Genomic DNA, 16,912 nt, shown 5'->3' with positions numbered 1-16,912 from the left:
TCACTAATTGTAATTTATTGTTGGACTAATTTTGCCGTTTTGATATTCTATTCGAAAAAAAATAATTAAGATTGTGTTTTCGTTTCAAGGAAAATATATCATTGAATCGTAGTTTAATATGAATCAATTTCACTTTCTAAAACACGTATGCCTTGACCATAGTAGGGGTAGTCCTACAATAATTTAGTAAGGATAATAAAGGTCCATTTTTCACTAGCTCAAATTGGACACGCCGGTAGAGGTGGTTTTTTTGCTGCATTTCTACGGTACAATGAGGGGGCCACAAATTACACCTTCGTCTGGTAACACGAAATATTGGTCTGAGAGATGAAACTTTTATTATACTGCACCTAATAAGTTTACTTTGGTTTGCGACAACGATCGTATAGATTGGTAAGTTACCAATAATCTGTAACCCGTGTTTTCTTGCTACACTACATGGGATCGACGATGGTTTTCTTTTTCATCATTTTTTGTCTAAATTTAATGGTTATTTATATTTATTAAAAAATATAGAACAAATGGATAATGAGTATTTAATCTTTTCGCCGCCATATACATTAATATAATTATAGCGTCAGTTGCTTGCCCCACGTCCCAAACGATACGATTTAATATGTTATACGAGTTGCCTAGGTGAAATCTTTGACATAACCATGCAAGATGATAAATAGGCACATACTTTATTTCATTGGGATAACGGTGAAAAGGTTAAAGCAAGAAAAGGTGAAGCAGTATTTAAAATCAAATTTACTTTATGCAAATAAGCAACTAACCCCTACGTATTCTTAAAAGTAATTAAATTCTTAGGCATTCATATTTGAGAGATTTCTGATTATGGACATACTTAATACGCAATTAGGTAGTAAATTTTTTAACATGTAGCTAATTGTAAAAGGGCTAGTAAGAAAACGTCTGCAAAAGAAATCCAAAGCTCGGACATATTAAGTCCTCCGGGTGAAGTAACGGCGGGGTTGTTTTACGATCCATTTCATTTTACAATCCACGCGATATGATGCGGGGGGTGAGCGAATTATAGCCGCAACCTGAGAGGCGCGTGAAGGGCGTGCTCAAAACGTGTCTTGTTTCCTTAGTCAAACATGTTTCTTTACTAAATTAAGTTCTTGCAACATCCATACTATTCTATACTTACATTGTCTGTCAGTCTGTCTGTGTGCCTAGTTTAACCCGTAATCATCTAGCCCCTCTGGGCCCTCTGCTCAAAAGCTGTCTTCTTTCCCTAAGGAGCTTGACTAATCAAACAAGTTCTTACAACATCCATATGATATTATCATTCCATAGGTACTATACTAATATAAAAATGTCCGTCAATAAGTCTATTACCTATGTGTCTAGTTCAAAGGTACAGAAATAGATTAACTTAGGAGTGTAAAGTAAACAATTAAAAATTATCTCATTGCGGAAGAGCTATAATTTAGGCAGCGCTAGTCAATTGATATATTTACGATCAAGGATTTTAATTGTCCAGCAATTTACAGCTCACTTTATATCAGGCAAACTTAGTTTGACAACTAAATGGCTCAACATTGAAAGTCCCTGGGCACAGCCCTGGATGTATTTATCTATTGTAAGCATTTTGCTCAAAGTGAATGATTGTATCAAATGCTGTCTAAATTACCAGTATCTACCAATTCCTCGCAGACGAAGTTGTGGGCTAAAGCTAGTATTGTGTGAAAGTGCATGCAATAAATGAACTTCCGTGATTAAATCATAGTGTGTTATGTTTATGTGACTTTAATATACAAGTTGGTTTGTACAAAACGGGTATAACGAGTGGAGTGTGCCTTTGCCGCGATGAAAGCTTAATATGTATGAAAACTTAGCACTTACTTAATTGTAAGTGACTTGCTTATAACTTAGAATTTCACCACCCCCTTTCTTCCCGTGGGTGTCGTAGAAGGCGACTGTGGGATATGGGTTAAATTGTGGCGTAGGCGAGAGGCTGGCAACCTGTCACTGCAATGTCACAGTTTCGTTTTCTATCAACCCCTTATTTGCCAAGAGTGGCACTGAAACTTGAGTAGTTACCTACCCCTTCATGGGATACAGGCGTGTTGTATGTTGTTGTTGATTGTATGTTGCTTATAACTAAATAAAAATATTAAGTAACCTTAAGCTACTTCAAGTAACTTACAGCGACACAAAATGATTTGTTTTAGCCCTCACTTTGTAAATAGTAGCCCTCGTTTTGTAGTTTTAAGTGATAAGTTTCTCATACAAGTGAGTTGTATTTATTTTTAGAAATATCAACACAAACATGAAGACTGACGAGGAGAGCCGACCCCAAGTGAAACGGGATGTGGTTAGGTAAAGAGAGAGTGAGAAATATGAACAAACAACAAAATAACATAATTCTGGTGGTCAAAATTATTAGGTAGTTCAACGGAAAATGCGTCTGATAATTTGAAATTCAGAGCAAATATAGTTTAATCATTTAGGGAATATAATCTACATAGGTATTATGTATATTGGTAACATTGAACCTTATGAATACATGTATTAATTAGGTCTAGAGGTAGTCAGTATTAAGTACTTAGATATCTCCTGAGATATATGGGTATAACTATTTCTTTAGTACTTATAGTTATATCAAAAAGTTCTTTACGAAGGGTCGCTAAAAACACGAGCTATTAAAATAGAAATATCAAAGCGCAAACAAAGAGCAAGTTAATCCCCAAGATGCAGATGGTCGGAACAGAATCGGACGGACGAGTCCATTAGGAGTCTCTCTAATACCTAAATCCTGTGACGTCTTGTTAAGAAAATGAAGCTTTTGAGGTCGTTTTATTTTAGTGGGCAATTTTCCTAGTATTAAATAAGGATTCTATAGTTGAACCACGAGCGAAGCGAGTGATTCGAGAATAGAATCCTGAACTTGCGAGTTTTTTATATGAGTGTAACACAAAATCACTAGGGATCATCCACATATTACGTCACACCAAATTTAAACATATTTACATTTAGTATGACCCCCCACCCCCTTTTGGTCTCTTCCAGTAGTTTCACAGGTAGTTAGATTCAACTACTTTTTTTATAGATAGTCTGGCTGTTGTGAAGAGCTACCACACCGCGTGAGCGTGTATTTCTTTTACTGAAAACTTGTTCAAGAGTGTTACACTAAGTAATGTATTATGTGACATATGCATGTTACATTTGAAGTTTAGATGTTACAGCGTCGTTTTTGATGTCGTATCTGGCAATTTCCTTGATAAAATTGACGTTTTTGGCAGCGTTACTGCTGCGATTATGACGTTTGTTCCATCACGAATTTTGACTAGACTTGACATATGACAATGACGTCGCAGCAACGTTGCAGCTGCAGTTAAAATCTGAACGTCACCTTAACTTTTAACCTGGACATACTTACCTAGTAGTGTTCAAGTTTAAATTAAGTGTGAGAAGAAACCTGCAGTACTTCAATATCAGTTTATTACTATAGATATAATCGCGGAAATGCTTAAATATTGTTAGAAAAGTAATAATTAAAGTTCTGTATTGATTATTTATTCTAATCAAGTACCTACGTGCAGCTTTCTTATCAAAACCGACACATATAATTACACTCTTAAAATATCTCTTAATCATAACATTTGGAAGATAAGTTGTCTAGAAAATTGACGTTTCCGTAAGAAAACTGGTTGTTTCGGTTATTGATCATAGTTTTATATCATTAATAATAATCACGGGTTCTAGAATGTATGTTCGTTTCCGTAGCAGCAACGGGTTAATTATCGCGTAAAGTAGGTACGAATCTAACTTTCTTTTACCTATTGTTGTAAACGACGTGTTCACTAACTGAAAAATAAATATACATTTCAAAAACGGGTCAAGCGGGGTGAACTTCATTGAAGAACTTCATTGAGTGAAGACCTTCATTAAAAAAACCACACGGTAAAATTGGAGGTAAGTACGGTCACGGAGTTTAATTGTTGATCCGCTTCTATCTCATTTTATACTGGACATCTCATAATTAAGCTATGACATTCCAGTATAAAATGAACTAGAAATGGATCAACAATTAAAGTCCGTGACTGTACAATGAAATGTTATGAATCCAAGACGATATATGCTCGTAAGTACGAATTTTGTATAAATAACTGTTCGGTTTTCGGTTACGACTTTTTTTGCGTCATTTGTGAATAAAACTTGAGTAATGTTCTTGTCCTTGTCTTAACATATTTTATGTAGAAAAAATCGAAATATTCATTATTTTTAATGTAATTTCAGAGCTCGTAATGCTTTTAATTACTAACTATGGAATTGATTAGTTATATCAAATGATTTAATTAACATATTTAAACTTATAGTCACGACAGTATAGCAGTTAACCTCATAAGTGAGACCGCAAGCTCAAAACTAGCTGCTTATTGTGGTGCGATAAATAAAGCAACACATGCGAAATTGGGACTTCTACGAGCGATAAATATAATGTAATGTTATCATAATTATGTATGTACTGTTGAAATATGACTATGACAATAATAGTAAAGCATTAGGCTTACATATGTCTTCGATAGTAGTTGTTTTAAGTTTTATGACACTAGCACAATGTGACCCTGCTTTAGTTGCTTAAAAAATGTTAAAGCAGTGTCGAGTTATTTTATGAAATCTTCTCAAGTTGACAAGAACCGTTGCGCGTTGTTTGCAAATAATAATTTTGTGCTGATTGTCTCCTCTCTACTTAATTTTTTTTAGGTATGCTCTAAAATTCGAATACATAATAGACTCTTCATACTTCAGTTAAATGGTTGTAATTTTATATTACTTCTTGGTAATTATTATCTGTAGGAAATTAAGAAGGATGACCAATTTTATAATTAAAAATTTAGGTATATCGATTATGTGTATTACTGCTGATTATGTTTATTGTCTTAATGTCTCTGTATTTTGTTTATTGTCTTAATGTTACAAAGATAGATTGGTAACTATGTAGATAACTAAAACGACCATTTTACCGAGTTATTACAGTCATCGACCAGCTAAGCTGTCAATAAACAGTTTATTGATGAATAAAATGGCGAGTGAAATGTTCGCCATACTTTATTGTTTCATAAAAGACAATATCGAACGGCGTTAATAAAGATTTAGTACGTAACGACAGTTTTCACTTTCGCGTTTAATAGCATCGGTTGGTTGTAAAATTTGGTCGCAAAATTGTAATCAGACTACACAGATGTAGCTTTTATGGGATTTATCATCGACAATATAAACACCGTTAAGTAAAATTTACTTTAATTTAAGTTATCAAAGGGCTGTTTAAGTATTAGTAATCACTATAGGGGGTGGAGGGTCTTTGCTTTGCTGATTTTTGATGACATGGAGGCTAGAGGGGTTTTAATGATGATTACGTCATCCATAGTTATTTTACTTTTTAAACAAATGGCAATCCACAGTTTTTTTAACCACTTTACATTAAGCACAATAAACTCCTATAGCCTAAAATCACGCCGTTATTTGTAACAGCTCTGGAAGAAACAGCGTTTTTGTTTCAAGAAACGTCACTTTTGATTCTGTGAATCCGATCCATAGGTATCGTATCTAGAGCGAATTTTTGACATAGCATTAAGTACTAGATAGTCATGTTTGTGGAAAAACCACTAGTGAAGTGTATTCATGCATCTGAAGTTACTCTTCAATCCAGTCCGTAAATAATGCAAGATTCATTCACTATAAACTGCCTTGAGGGGCACCTGTGACCTGTGACTCACGTCATGACGTCACACTTGGAGGTAATATTTGCCAGTGTTTCGTTAGCAATTATAGGTTTTACTACTCTGATGACTAAATGAAGTATGTTCCTAAGAGGTAACTGTCATATATGACGTTTAGTAGTTGAAAGTGGGAGGTTTGGGTTAGAAAATGGGTCTGGAAAATTTTGATGGTTGTGAGTCATGTTTTATATTACTTTTTAAAGCATGAACCCTTCCGATTTCCTGGATTTTTGATCCTCCTTACCCATACGACTTCCTAAAACGCAAGTTATGATTACTATGCATATTGAGCACGGTCTATCATTTGCTTATCGTTTTTCACGGATTCGATCGATCGAAAGATCGAAGATCGAAACGCAGACTGGATCTGTATCGCCACTATAGAAGAATACGCTAGCCACTACAGATAGGGAAACCCAGCTCCGAAACGCTTACAAACTGTGACAAGCGATTGTGACGTTGGCTAGAAGGGCTAGGTAGGCCTACCCAGGGTGCGTAGCCGAATGGCACAAACGCTGACGAAACGGTCACGAAACGAAACGATCTCGTAGATATGCGCTCTATCGCTCTTGCGTATTGGCGCGACAGAGCCAGACTACCTTTCGCGGCGTTTCGTTTTCGTTTTGCGTCGTAGAAATGCCATTCGGCTATGGAGCCAGAGGTGCGCGAGTGTCGACACCGGACGACAGTGTCAACAGTTTGCTTTCCTGTTGACACTCTCGTGATAACAGTATTTAGGCTAATTACCCGAAAATGTAACATCTTGTTCGTACCTACTGACATATAACACGTCATGATCAAGTAGTACGATCACGCATATCGGTTTTCAGTCAGTATAGACAGATGATTGTAGGTGATTCAGTTCAAATCTTATTTACATTTAATCATCAGCTATTAGCTTCTACGAGTATAGGTACTAACGAGTTTTTCACGCTGTAGAATACTCGACAGTGAAATATCACGGAAATTAAAAAAAATAACATTTCGGTCTCCAGTCCAGATGTTTTGCTGAAGTCTCGTTCATAAACTAACAAGCCAATTAGAATGTACACCTGACACTATCAGTGACCTACTTTCAGAGCATGAGAACTGAAAAAGTCTGTAACACCTCAATGAACTGATGTAGGTTATATGTACATACTTAAATAGGAGACTTTGTTCAAACAAAGACGTCACTTGTGAGACTGCCATTATATCCGATCCATATCGCATCTAAACTTTTTGTAAAGGCAGCCTAATTGCCACGTAGATATAAGTATGTACATACTTAAATAGGAGACTTTATTTGTTCAAACAAAGACGTCACCTGTGAGACTGCCATTATATCCGATCCATATCGCATCTAAACTTATTATAAAAGCAGCCTAATTGCCACTTAGATATAGGTAAGGGTATATACTCGTATACATGCATCTGATTGAGCATCAAATACTGCACAACTACTTACTCTTTAGAATAGATATTTGCCCAGTAGGGTCTCAAAACCCTGCACAGTACTAGTTATCTATACAAAAAACAATTAAGGCTGATTTCATAGTATGTATTACACTATATTTCATAGAAACAATACAACATTTAAGACTACTTTGTACTTACTATACTCTCTATTTCTGTGATCGTTCTAAGAAACTCTAAGATCTCAAAGCCATTTGTTCTACCGCCAAAGAGCTTTTCCGCGAAGTTCAAAGCTCAAAGTCGAGTCGATTACGAGCCGAGACAGTTAAGTAATCAATTCTGCACTTTAGACTACGACTTTAGATAAATTGAATATACGGTTCGCAGTTTATTTTTGCTGTAATTGGCATATGCTAAGGAGAAAATTTTACATATGGGGCTTTAATTATTATTTTATTGCTAATTAGTTGCAGCTACATATTTATCCACAGACAAACAGCTATTGGTTATAGTAAAGATTTTAATTGGCCATAAACAAACCTGCATTGTTGTTGATGATGCTACGTATATTACGTAACCTGACTTCAGACTTACCTTCATTGTAATAAAGTACACATTTGTTTGACAACTTCATATTTCCTGCTATTAAACAAAGTACAAACCCTTCACTTAATTTCTAGTGAGACTTTGCTAGGGTAGGATGATTGCTACAGCGAAGTAAACAACGCTAATCTGCTCTGTATTTTCCTCTTAAAAACAAGGGAACGAGTAATAAATAACAACGTTAAACATAACAGAAAAGCAGGCTTAACCTGAGAGCGCTCAAAACAATGAATCTACTGAGGAGTAAGGTTATTAGCGAGTCGTCCGCGCGGCCTGAGAGCTGCCACTCAAATAGCACTCGAAGGAAACAAAACTCGCTATTACCTACCCTCTTTTGTTCCATTTTTGAAAAAATGTTCTCTATTCAAACCGGCCAATGCGAAGCGGGCTCGGCTGAGACCGTTGATTGGCCGACGACCTCCGAGTGGAAATAAAAAGTGCTTGGATAAATGAGACGTGTCGTCCCGCTCTGGCTTGTGGTTGTTTTATATTGTGTTTCTGCTCTGTTTTTCGTTTTAATTGCAAGCATGAGAGGATGTGGGGTAGGACCTTGAGTGTTGCACGTGCAGCAAGCGCATTCAACTTGTTTGAATGGGGAAGGGAATCCTGCTTATGTCATCCATGTTGTGATGGGGTGGAGGCTGGAGTGCCTTGATGACGTATGATGATTTATTGAGAATAAATAGGCTAGGGGCCATTGCTTGATAATTAATTAGCGCTAAAAAATTTAATGAAAGTTTATAAAAATATTATATACAGATACAATTTATTGTTGCATTGTTTAGGCCTGTTACTGGCTTTTACGATTTTAGTGAAAGTAGTAAGTAGGTTGGGTTAGTTTGACGGACCATTAAATATTACTTAATTAAAAAAAAAAAACTAGTTTATGAATTCGTAATTAAAAAAAAAAACTTTTGATGACTGTAGTGTAAAATTGCAAAAATTTAAATTCTCTGGTCATAATGCCATTAGCCTTTGCGTGTTCCGCGTCCATTCAGTTGGCAACACTGACTAATAGTGTTGGCTACATCAATCCATTTCCTTTGCCGCCGTTTCTTCACTTCCGCCCGATTTTAATACGGGCCATTACTTTAGAAAAAGGAGGCCTAATTATTGGCTTAATTATAATATAAAATGACATTTCGCACATAAATTCCGAAAAACTCATTGTTGCAAGCCGGGGTTCGAACCCGCGACCTCCGGAACGAAAGTCGCGCGTACTTACCGCTAGGCTTCCAGAGCTTTTTCATGCGACAAATAATTGATTGCAGTTTTATTTCCTTTTTATTGTAAGTCTTCAAGCAGGTCGAAGATATAGCTTTGTCCTTAGATTCAGATTTTACTTTTCATACGACATTGCAACGTTTAACTTGACATCATTATAGAACGTAGGTCAAAAACGAAGTTTCTTCAATTTAGAACCTTTGAGCGGCGAGGAGACGAACTCACGAACATGACTTTATTACCTACCAAATTAAGGGTTAGCAGCTTATACTGCTTGTACCTGTGTACTTATGTATCATTAGGTCAACCTTTTTACTTTATTAGTATTGAGTTGTATATGGAACCGAGTTATGTAAAATAGTTTCCATAAATCTCAAACCCTATTCGTCCTCTTGTTACAGGAATCTAGCAGCGCCCAGTCCCGTCCAAGGGAACACGTCTTTGGAGATGGTCATGTTGCACAAAGAGAACTGCCAGAGGCTAGACTTCTTGGGCGAGCGGCAGAAGCAACTCTGTTTGCTGTCCGATAAGATGGTCCAGGTGAGTTTTTTTTTTTTTTTTTTTTTTTTTTTTTAATTATAAATGGGCTTACTCTTGACCACAGACTAGCCAAAGGCAAAGACGTGGCCTACGATGGAGTGAGCTCGCCCAGAAGATGCCTGTTCACTCTTGATTTGAAGGTTGCCGGATAAAAATAAATAAATAAATTATATCATAAAATCTGACAGAGTCGTAACTTTTTAAGCTTAGTTAAGCTATTCTGCAGAAAAATGCGGCCAGTGTCCTAGTGTAGGCTTAGGATCCGTAACCGACTGAATTATGTATGTTAGTCTTCGAATAGTTTTCCGAGCCGTTATTCGTCAATCACTTGGCATAACAAAACAAGCCGTATTTGGGAAAAACTTGTTTTTAATTTCCGAATTCCTTAGAATTACTTATAAACATTTTATGAATTATATAGGTACATTCTAAGATACATAATAAACGTCTGCCGCTCGTGAAGTTCATCTATTACACCATAAACCGGAGAATCGTGAAGTATCCACTCCACAGTATTATGGAGGCAATTAACGTTAATGATACGATAATTCCGTTTATAGCGTATTAACGTTAAAAATGTTAGAATGCTCACTGGCGTAAAATAGCTAACATCTTTATTGGACAAGCAGAGCTCGTTTTCTAGTAGAAACTCTTGGTGTAACTGTTTTATTATTCGACTAGTAATACGAGACGTCATTTGGTTTTATTGTAATATCTTATTCGGTTGATACAGCATTGGAGTGTCCTAATTCTTTCAGGTAATTTTGGAATCTAGTAGGTATAATTTGTGGTTGCCGTTATAAGAACGTCTAATTTGTCCCAACATTTACTGAAAAGATTAAATAATCCATGATTTACTACTGAGAATAACGTACATAATTTCGCAGTAAGTGCATTATATCAATAACTGCGCTGGCTTGCTGAACTTTGAAAGAATAGTACTTAAATACAAAACACGATATACGTAAATAGTACCATTTTGTACTATTTGGCGTTGAAACTCTAGTTCCATTGGGTCCACATCAACATTTTTTGCAGAAAACGCGAAGCACAAAGACATGTATGGTGACCGGAAAGATGGTGGATTTCTCGTACCGGTGTACGGTGGTCGGTGTGCCTATTGCAATGATAAGGTACAGCGAGGAAATTCCGCCAACCTCAAAGGCCTATTTTGAGATTTAAGCTAGCTGTAAAGTTCTATGCTTAGCTTTACTTTCTGTATGTTTTCATTTCTCATGTATGTAAGTGAAGAAATATATATCAGCATGAAAATTGTCGCGTTCCAGGTGCTGCAAACGGGTGCCCAACAGGCGGTGGAGGAGTGCCAGCACCAGTTTCGGCACAGCCGGTGGAACTGCAGCACTATCCAGAACTCCACCGACATCTTTGGAGGGGTGCTCAAGTACAGTAAGTATAATATGACATCAGCTTATGTCATACGAGTTTTTGAAGATAGAGAACGTAAAGCCTGCCAATCAGTTAGAAGTAATAAGTGACAGTGCCGAATAACCGACAGGCCTCTGCCGTCACGCGGGCTGGTGGGACCTTTTAGGCCCCAGATTCACGCTACTCAGTTGCCATAAAGAACATTTTTTACTATACTCTTTTGCCTAGACCTTCGTATAGACGCCTGGAGCCTGGACCACGGTGACGATTATTACCCGAGAGAGAAAATTCACTACGTTTTTATGGTTCAATATTTTCAACAAGTAAAATTGAATGTCAACCCTATTCATTAAATACCGTCGTCAATTACCTAGAAATGAACAGTAAATGATTGTCTTTATAAAACAATAAAAAAATAAACTACTATCAATCAAACTTTACTAAACAAACTTCAATTTTTGATTTTAGTCTTAAGATTAACAAATGATTATCATTTATAAATGGCACTTCAAGAAATCACACTCAATGCTGTTTATTTTCACCTGTCGATCTCATCACGCAGATCATAAAAGACGTGTGTTTATTTGTGTGTCTAGATCAGTGTATTTTCGGCATATTTTGGCTTGTTGTTTAAGAGGGCGTCACGTTACGAATTTCTTATGCTCGGCCACCATGAAATATGTATACAAAACTCAAAGTTATTAAAGATTATTCACTTTAGACCGTAACGGCACGGGCCGGGGCGGGACGGAGCGGGCCGACGCAGGGTCTTTCCGGTGCACAATTAGCTCTATGCTTTCCGGGACCGAGTTGATCGACATCGACACTAGGTTAAATCATTTTAATCGACTATTTTATAATTGATGAGTTATACTGCTGCTATCATCACATTATTCTTAAATTCGTAACCTGATTCCAGAATCACGCGAAGCGGCGTTCGTACACGCGCTTTCTTCAGCCGCGCTTGCGCACTCCGTGGCCCGCGCCTGCTCGCGAGGAGAACTCAACGAGTGCTCATGTGACTCGCGGGTGCGGAAGCGTACGCCAAGGCACTGGCAGTGGGGAGGATGTTCTGAGGTAGGTTGAATACTGTTGCACAGTATAAAGTTTTGTGAAGCAGTGTTCGCGCTTGCGCTGAGTGAAGCGAGCTCGTCGCTGTTGACTTCGGCTGCGCTGACACACGTTGCGATGTTCGCTTCCTCGCATGACTCGCGAGGAGGTCGCGACTCAACGAGTGCTCCTGCGACTCGAGGGTGCGGTAGCGTACGCCAAGGCACTGGAAGTAAGGATGTTCTGAGGTAGGTTTTGCTGTCTAACAAAATCTTGCAAAGCACGTAGGTAAAAGTACCTTGCGCTGAGTGAAGCGAGCTCATCGCTGCTCACTTCTGCGGGGCTTGCGCACGCCGTGGGCCGCGCCTGCTCGCGATGCGAGCGAGCAACGAGTGCTCCTGCGACTCGAGGGTGCGGAAGTATATACACCAAGGGACTAGCAGTGGGGAGGATGGTCTACAGAGTTAGTGCTCGCGTTATTTTAGCCACAGACTTCTTCTTTAGACTTGAAGGGGCAAAAGCGTATACCAAGGTATTGACAGTGTGAAAGATAATCTGAGGTAGGCCGGGTGGGCGTTGAGTCAATTTCGTGAGGCAGTGCTTGTGCATTGGCTGTTTGTCTTGTCTTCAGCTGGTAAAGATGACATTTTAAAGTATAAGATGAAATTTAAATCATGAAAGGATATAATTTTAAACGATGGATTGGATTCTGTTATTGTTTTATTACTTTAAAATTTAATGATATCGCTGATAAATCAAATCAAATGCTATTCTTGGAAATGTCGGAATCATATTTAGTTCATCCAAATTCATTTTCTTATCTTATCCAAGTAAGAAAGGCATTTCGTTGAATTTGATGCTAATAATTTTGGTATTAATTAATTTTATCTACTTAATCGGATTACTGTCAATATAAACCCAATGCGCATTTTGATCGTAATGATTCACCTTGTACATGATTTTGATGTAAATATTGCCCAATAACATGAAACGTTGTTTTTAATTAAGATTTTTGCAAAAGCATTGGGTTAATTTTTGTGAATTTACTTTTTCAGGATATCAGGTATGGTGAGATTTACAGCCGGGACTTCGTGGACTCTAAGGAAGACAAGAACACTGATGAAGGGCTGATGAACCTGCATAACAATGAAGCTGGAAGAAGGGTACTTGTTTTAATACCATAAAGAACATGCTATAGCACATGATTAAGAAACAGTAGCTCGTCTTTTTGACTCGGAACGTAGAAAGCGTATGCCATATGTAACATGCATAACACTGTGAAATGAATTATTTTTAGGACGCTTTGGACACTACTAAATAGTTATGACACTTATGACGCTTTTAGTGTTCTTGGCGTTCATGAGGTTATTTTATAACTTGTATAATTATATTAATTATAGTTACTGAGTATATAATGACTCCACCACCACCATATCCAATTGTTGATTTGTTTGACATATTTTATAACCTAACCACCAAATGAAAATTTTGAAAAAACCCCCGACCGCGACATAGTAGACCGATTTTCATGAAATATGGCTAAGAACACTCCCGACTAACTAAGCTTTCATACAAAAAAACTAAATCTAAATCGGTTCATCCGTTCGGGAGCTACAATGCCACAGACAGACAAACAGACATACAGACAGACGGACAGACAGACAGACAGACAGAAAGACACGTCAAACTTGTGACACCCCGTCATTTTTGCGTCGGGGTTTAAAAAGCATGAATGTCCTTCCATTATTTTAAAACAATGAAATAAGATCCAGTAATGGATTTAGACTTACACCAGTAATGTAATGCTTCCAGGCGGTTCGCGGGCGTATGCAGCGCGTGTGCAAGTGCCACGGCATGTCTGGATCGTGCTCGGTGCGAGTTTGCTGGCGCCGCCTGCCGCAGCTGCGTGCTGTTGGCGACGCGCTCACCACTCGGTACGAAGGGGCATCACATGTTAAGGTACTACATTTGTCTTACTGTACTATTTTAAATCAGTCCGAAGGAGTATGTAATGTGTGTGCAAGTGCCACTACATTTCTGGGTCGTGCTCGATGCGAGTTTACTGGCACCGGCACCGCCTGCCGGAGCTCAGTTCTGAAGGTGACGCGTTTACCACTAGATACATAGAAGCGTCATACGTTAAGGTATTGAGTTTATTCATGTATGTGTATTCAGTTTGAGTGAGGCGTCTCATACTCGAACTTGACAGAATGCACGAAGGTTGATAATGTGCTGTAACTTCACGGGGCTCCTGACTTTCTTCGCAGTCTAATGCTTAAATTGTATAACTAATAACAATGTTCTGGGTATTTATAAAATAAAAAAAGTTTAATGGAACCTATTGGATATTTTAATTTCCAGGTGGTTGAAAGAAAAAGAGGAAAAAACATCAGGAAACTGCGACCCCTCCACGCTGACATGAAAAGCCTAACAAGACGGACCTGGTTTATCTAGAAGACTCTCCTGACTACTGCGAACCTAATGACGAGTAAGTTGTGTTCAACATTTTTATTTTAAGAGTTTCTTTTTGATTTGATAGACAATGGATGGTGATGTTTTCAATATGAGTCTTATACAGTTTCCACTGTATATTTATCGTCATTATTTTAGAGATTATGCTCACTTAATTGCACCAAATGTTTTTTATCAACACATAAAAATGCAAATGGAATTTATCTTATCTCGAGCAAAGAAAAGTTAGTCGTCTTATTTTAGGACCCCGATCTAGATTTGAAAACCTAATACGGCTTCGATCTTATTTTGATATGACTTTGAAATTCGCCAGTGTTGATTGGTTCATGCGAAGTTCATGTACTCGTGGCTCTAGCCACCTCGCTCCAAAAATGAAACCAAAAATCGCTCGTTTGTATGACATCGCTTACGCGTCGTCGTATGCGTGCGTATTCATGTTGAACGAGTGATTTTTGGTCGGCGAACACCGATTCCGCGTCGATAAGTTTGGGGAGAGCCTAAAATGTCCTGGTCGTGTCAAAACCATTTGAGACAAATAGATAGACCCCAGAGTATGTAAAGATCTGAATGAACTTGTTTTATTTCAGGCTCGGCATCCTCGGAACCCGCGGTCGCTCGTGCAACCGCACATCGGCCGGGCTGGACGGGTGCCGCCTGCTGTGCTGCGGGCGCGGCTACCAGACGCGGGTGCGCGACCACGAGGAGAAGTGCCGCTGCCGCTTCGTGTGGTGCTGCCGGGTCCATTGCGAGCTCTGCCGTTATAAACGCGATCATCATGTGTGCAATTAAGTTTATGGAAAACTATCATAGTGTTTTGTAGTTCTGTAGTAGAATATTGAGCCTCGAGGCTTCAGGAACACGTGATTTAACCTTTAAATCCATCTCGTTATGCTGCTGTGTGGCCTTTGTGTTTTGCGTATGGCTACCAGACACAAGTGCAAAGTGTCAAGAAGAAAAGTGTCACTGTCGCTTCGTTGTGGGTTTATTGTGAGCTCTGCCGATACAACCGCGATCATGTTTGTGTGAAATTAAGTTATTCTTCAACAGATGATGTTATACAACATGTTTTGAATAAAGTCCTATGAGAAAATGTAGAACATTGTGGCCCCGGGGCTTTAGGCAACACATGATTCATACTTCAAATACCTTTCATTATGCTGCTGTGCAGCTCATGTGCTTCGGTAAAACACATGATTCAATATATTTTTCTGCCGTGCAGCCCATAAGGATTTTAAACAACGCAACCGTATTTTACGGTTACGGGGATACGGCATGTGTTACTTGAAGGTTACATTGGATACCTTCACACACGATAACACCACGTTGTCCCTGACAGGCTAATAACCTGAAAGTTAGAGATACCTACTTTATGATACTCTTTAGATAATATATCTGCCTCTTGTCACAGTATAATAGAGACTACTATCGTACAGTATGGCCACTTCCGCTCCCCGCTGAAACAGCCGCCAACCCCCTTTCCTAACTTCACAGTTACCGCCTTTCAAAAACGTGAACAGTCGACCTGTCAAATTTCACTGATGCAAGCATTAGTACTCGTTAATTTACACGAGCTTAGACTGCGCTAGGAACGCGCCTCTTTCATATAATTATTTGTTCGCCAGTGTCCGAGGTGTGCTCTTGTTGTATAACAATATAAAATCGGTATTATAAAAAAATTATAGCGAAACCATAAACATTTTCTATTTAAATGTCCAGTAGGTATTAAAAAAATGGTAAGTAACTGTAATATTTTAAATATCTTCAGTATTTTGATATTGCTGAGTTATCTGAGTATCGTACAATCAATAATAATATAGATAGAGCCAAACATAACTGGTGAATGTGTCATTATATGTGTCAGGTCATGTGGATAAGAATAAAATATGATAGTACCTAATATTTTACTCGGGGAAAGAACGCCAGTATGAGGATTCTCAAGCGTCTTACCTCACTGTTCGTCTTACCCCATCTAACCTTATAGGTACTTACTTAAATGAAGTTTGATTCTTTATATAAGGTCCTAATTTATTAGTTGCAGATATTTTAACACATGATACTTTACATTAAAATAATTAACTTTAAATATAAATTAAGAAATCTTTTCATGTAACTTTTTTGATTTCATTTTCCTAACAAAAAAATTAATTATAATTTCGTCTAAAAAAAATCATCATGTGCATTATCACATGTCACAATAACACTGTCTGTCATGTCAACAATTGTTTCATAATTGTTTGTTGTAAATGTCGTAAAGGTTCGGGGGGAAAACTGTACATGTCATTGAAGTGGCCAGTTACAGTTAAGTGGTACGTAAAAGAGGTACTAGAATCTGTTCAATGAGTTTTCATTTAATTATCACATAAACAGGGTGTTTTTACGTAGCAAATTTGTTTTTCCGTTTTCTCCAAAAAAACATCGTAAAAGCTATAATGTTTCACGGTTTAATATACTCCAGAGACCGAGTACTATCAGCTGTAAAAATATCTGCATCTAATAAATTAGGACCTTAT

General features: G+C 37.8%; 1 protein-coding gene across 1 annotated transcript in view; it reads left to right on the top strand.

Moving 5' to 3' along the window:
• Positions 1–16,451, top strand: part of LOC125240480 (protein Wnt-4-like) — a 110,379-nt gene extending 93,928 nt beyond the window's left edge. The window contains 8 exon segments of the mRNA XM_048148375.1: positions 9,356–9,494; positions 10,781–10,901; positions 11,800–11,957; positions 12,986–13,093; positions 13,743–13,889; positions 14,292–14,349; positions 14,352–14,418; positions 14,990–16,451. Of these exon segments, the coding sequence (XP_048004332.1) occupies positions 9,356–9,494; positions 10,781–10,901; positions 11,800–11,957; positions 12,986–13,093; positions 13,743–13,889; positions 14,292–14,349; positions 14,352–14,418; positions 14,990–15,191 (1,000 nt within the window). The 3' untranslated portion in view covers positions 15,192–16,451.
• The last annotated feature ends 461 nt before the right edge of the window (positions 16,452–16,912 follow it).

Source organism: Leguminivora glycinivorella, chromosome 2, assembly GCF_023078275.1.
Source record: "Leguminivora glycinivorella isolate SPB_JAAS2020 chromosome 2, LegGlyc_1.1, whole genome shotgun sequence".
Taxonomy (NCBI): Eukaryota; Metazoa; Arthropoda; class Insecta; order Lepidoptera; family Tortricidae; genus Leguminivora; species Leguminivora glycinivorella.
This window is presented reverse-complemented; position numbering and strand designations above follow the sequence as displayed.